General features: G+C 53.7%; 1 protein-coding gene across 1 annotated transcript; it reads right to left on the minus strand.

Annotated features, from left to right (window-relative positions):
• Positions 1-2,752: 2,752 nt before the first annotated feature.
• LOC117121259 (semaphorin-1A-like) lies at positions 2,753-4,276 on the minus strand. Its single transcript, XM_033266396.1, is given in 1 exon segment — positions 2,753-4,276. A coding segment is annotated over 1 exon segment (1,524 nt).
• Positions 4,277-4,299: the final 23 nt, after the last annotated feature.

Consider the following 4,299-nt stretch of genomic DNA (forward strand, 5'->3'; position numbering starts at 1 on the left):
CTTGGCACCGATGCACCACGAACGAGAAGGGATACGTCGAGAATTTCGAGTACGACGAACGAATCCACCTCGAACTCGAGGAAACCGATCCCGTGCAGCCGTCAGTGCTCTACCTCTCCGTTCGACTCGACGTGACCGGACGCGTGACGGCCGTCGTTCTCTCCGACGGAAGGATGTCGAAGGACCCCGAAGAGAGGGAGGTGCTGCGATGTCTGACGAACATCGTGAAGTCCGCCGACGTTCTCGTGTATCACGGAGAGTGGGTGAAGACGGTTTTGACGAAGAGATGCTCGGCGTGCGACCTGCCGATATCTCGATGGCCGATATGCGTCGACACCTCTGAGGACGCCGACGGGTGCCGCGATCGCGACTCCATGTACGAGTACGCGAGCAGAAGATCTTGCAACGAACTTTCTGCACGAACGTCCGACGGCGTGCTTGATGAGGAGCTGTCTGTCCTCCGAGATTACGAACGCAAGGTGCACAGCAGGCGTCTTGTGGAAAAAGTCTTGGACGCTTCAAGGTTGACGGGCACCTTTCCCGGAGGTACCAGGAAGCAGATGCTGTCGTCAATGCTCTGCAGGGAGGCTGCGAGACGGGGTTTAGTGTTTCCCCGTCGAAGAGAGACTGCGGAAGAACCGGCCGAAGGCGGAGGTCTCGTTCTCGAACCAGTGCCCGGCATCCACGATCACGTGGACGTGTACGACTTTAAGTCCTACTATCCCAGGTTCGTCGTCGACCGGAACGTGGACGAGGCGACCGCTCTCGAAGACGGGTCCTTTGTCGACGCGAGCGTGCTCGAATGACTTCTGCCTCCGTACTCAAGAGGCTGGTGCGAGGACGGGACGAACGACCGGAACGATCGGCCGCGTACAAACGGGTGGCGAACGCGTGCATTGGATGCCTAGCCATCTCCGGAAGAGGTCGACTCTACAACCACGTGAAGTCGAGCTGCAGGAGACAGCTGGCCAAGTTGAAGAATTGCGCCGAACGCAAGGGCGCTCGGGTGGTTTACAGAGACACGGACTCGCTGTTCGTGAAGGTCGGGGCGAACGGCAGACCCGACTTGCAGATGGAATTCGAAAAAACCGTCGGCGGAAACGGATGGCAGAAGTTCGTCCGGAGGGAGACGTACAGACGGCTGCTGCTGACGACGGCAAAGAAGAGATACGCGTACCTGCGAGAGGACCGTACAGTCGGCACGGTCGGCATGCTGAACGTGAGGGACGACGCGGAACCTCTAGTTTCGAAGCTGGACCGGAAGTTGGTGGAGATCGCGCTGACGCACGACGATCCTGCGTTGGCTTTGGAGGCCTGTGCCGGTGCGTTCGTCGAACTCGCGGACGGTCTGAAGAGGACGAACACGATCTCGTTATCGAGCGTTCGCCAACTGTCGAAGAAGGAAACGAACGCTCCCAAGTTCAGGAGAGCGTGCGCCGCGCTCGGTCTTTTCCGGCCGGCGCCGTACTACGTCAGACACGAGGGAGCTTCGCAGCACCCTTTGTTCGCGGCGTGTCGCAACGACTTCGTCGACGCAACAGGTCTGCTGGATGCCCTCCGAAAGAGGTGCCCGTCGAAACCGGATAACGACAGCGTCCTCTGCGTCCTCGCATCCGCCTGCGGTCGTGGCGCCTCCGATCGATTGCGGGAGGTTCGACTCGCCGTCGAAGGAGTGCCGACCAGAGTGACGGTTGCAGCGTCGGAGGAAGGAAAACCGGATTGCTGTTCCACAGTCGTGACAACGTCCATCGAAGAGGAACGAGCGACGAGAAGGGACGAGTTGGTCTTCCACAGCAGGGATCTGGGAGGTGGGCGAACGAAGTTGTTCGTTCTTCGCTGCGGCGATCCCCTGTGCGCACGGGCTCGCAACTTTTGCGTCGGCGCCCGTAAATATTTGAACGAATGTTGAATAATATAACTCTAAAAACCTGAATTTTTGCAAGGAGATGGCAGTAACGAGACAATTTTCAACGAATAAGATATATTGGTCAGTCGAATGCATCCGGTGCAGACGTCGATGAAAAGAAAAATTGCAAAAAAAATAGCCCATAGAATGCACGAGTGGGACGAGATTTCCGAAGGTTACTTCGTGATGCGTGGTTGTCTGGCGAAGGGATTTCATCAAAATTCACGATAGGACACAGCCAGGACGTTCGATTTTACGGTGTCATCGAGGGCGAAGGAATAATAAAGGACGAAGGAATAATAATCGAAAATCCAACGTTCGGTTGACTGAAGAATCGTACCTTCGAATATTACAACGACAGAAGTGAGGGAAACAAAAGCATTGCGGTTGCAACCGAAGGTTCGGAGTGTTATTTCACGTATTCCTACGAATGGTACGACGATATGCCTTCCCTGAAGTTGTTGTGCAAGCGAACGATCGTCTCAAACGACGTGCGTCACGAGGCATTGCCCAAGTTACTTAGAACGTACTTCCAGCAGGTGGATAGTCCGACCGTCGTACTGCTGATGAACAAATGCTCATATTATAGTATACTTCCCTGCGTCGTAGGTTTCGACATTAAGTACGATGTACGTTATTCGGTTCACGTAGACTTTCATTATTGATTATGCTGGTTGAGTGTTGATTAGACGAAATAAAAGAAAACAAACAAATTATGTGTCAATCTTCGTTTATTTCAATTTTAAAATCAACAATGCATTTGCCCCTGTTCGCATGTTCCTAACTCTGACAGAAACGGATTATAAAAATACACAGATATGTAAAAAAACGCACGATTTTTTTTTTTCACCGTACCAACAAACTAACTTTAAATATCAACCAAACAATGCCTATAGCTTCAACTATACAAAGTGTCCACCCTATTGCCGCGAGTGCGACGAGACTGATGTGATCCGTCGACGGCGAGTCCAGATAGGCGTTCTTCGCCTGCACGTTCGACAAGTGCTCCGAACGCCTTGGGTCCAACTCCAAGTCGGCGTTCGTGGCCTTCACGTTCGGCACGTGCTCCGACGGTCTTGGTTCCAACTCTACGTCCGCGTTCGCCTTTTCCACTGTTTGCACGTGCTCCGACGGTCTTGGTTCCAACTCGACGCCGGCGTGCGTCGACATCAAACTGCAATGCGGATCTTGCTTGCGTGTGCGATCGTTCAGGAGTCGGCAATGCCGTAGAAGAGGGATTTCGTAAAGTCGATCGGTAGAGGTTACGTACAAATAGTTCCCGTGCAAGCCGGCGTTCGTGATCGGTTGCTCTGTCGCGCGCATGACGTACAGAAGGACGGCTTGATTTTCCGACAGCACCTATTTCAAGACTTGACCGTCGTCCGTTCCGACGAAAACGACCGTACGGTTACCGGTCTCAGTCACGGTCAACGTCTTCAACCTGTAGTTTTGTCGAACGAGCGTAAAGAGCGGGTCCCCACTTCCGACCGGTTCGTACATCGACGGGTGCAATTTCACGAAATTTAGATCTTCGTACGAGAGTAGAGTCGAGTCGACCGAACAATCGCCCGGTCTGTTGTCCGGAACGTCCTCGTCCGGGATGCGTCCCCAAGGCGCCGTTGGTCGCAAGAACGGACCTCTTTCGAAGTTGTCCCTTATGTCGTCGAGGCCGAAACGGCAGATGGCCGAGGCGGGTATTTCGTGTTCCCCCGTCGTAAAAACAGCATAGTAGAAGACCTTTCCTCCGCGGACGGTCCGCACGACGTCCTGCAGGTAGTTGAAGCGAAACGGAAATTCCCCTCGGAACGAACAGTCGAGTCGCGCCTTCAGAAAAGTCGTCCAACTGGAGTCCAGTATCGTTCTGCCTCCCTTGTCGTCAGTGCAAACGCGGGCGATTCGCGAACGGTAAATCTTCTCGTAGTTTTCTACGGAAACTTCTCGGAAGAAGAAAAACACTTCTCTTCTCTCTACAAACGAACCGACGAATTTCGGGTGATTCAGCCACAACGAATCGTGCCTCTTGGTTATGAGAGGAACGGCGTTGCCCATCGACTTCGTCAGTGCGGAATCCCTGCCGTTGAAATCGGCTACCGTCCCGGCGTACAGGCTACCCTCTGCGAAGACGGACGTTACCTTTTGGTCAACGGCGAACGGACAATTGTACAGACCGTCCGTCGCGTTCCTTCTCCTCCAACCACTCTCCAAGTTCGACATCTCGGCATAAATGCACTTCGGTTTCTGAGCGTTGGTTCCGCAGATCAACATTCGACCGTTCGTTAAATCCGGAGTTACGATTTTCACGTAGTTCTGGCAGTCGTGTTCTTCCTTCCCTTTCAATCTGCACTTCTTCTTGTCGACCGAGTCCGGCATCCAGTCTAACTTCGTAGCCGTCG

Source organism: Anneissia japonica, unplaced genomic scaffold (assembly GCF_011630105.1).
Source record: "Anneissia japonica isolate Jap-2015-1 unplaced genomic scaffold, ASM1163010v1 scaffold288003_len116008_cov116, whole genome shotgun sequence".
Classification (NCBI taxonomy): domain Eukaryota; kingdom Metazoa; phylum Echinodermata; class Crinoidea; order Comatulida; family Comatulidae; genus Anneissia; species Anneissia japonica.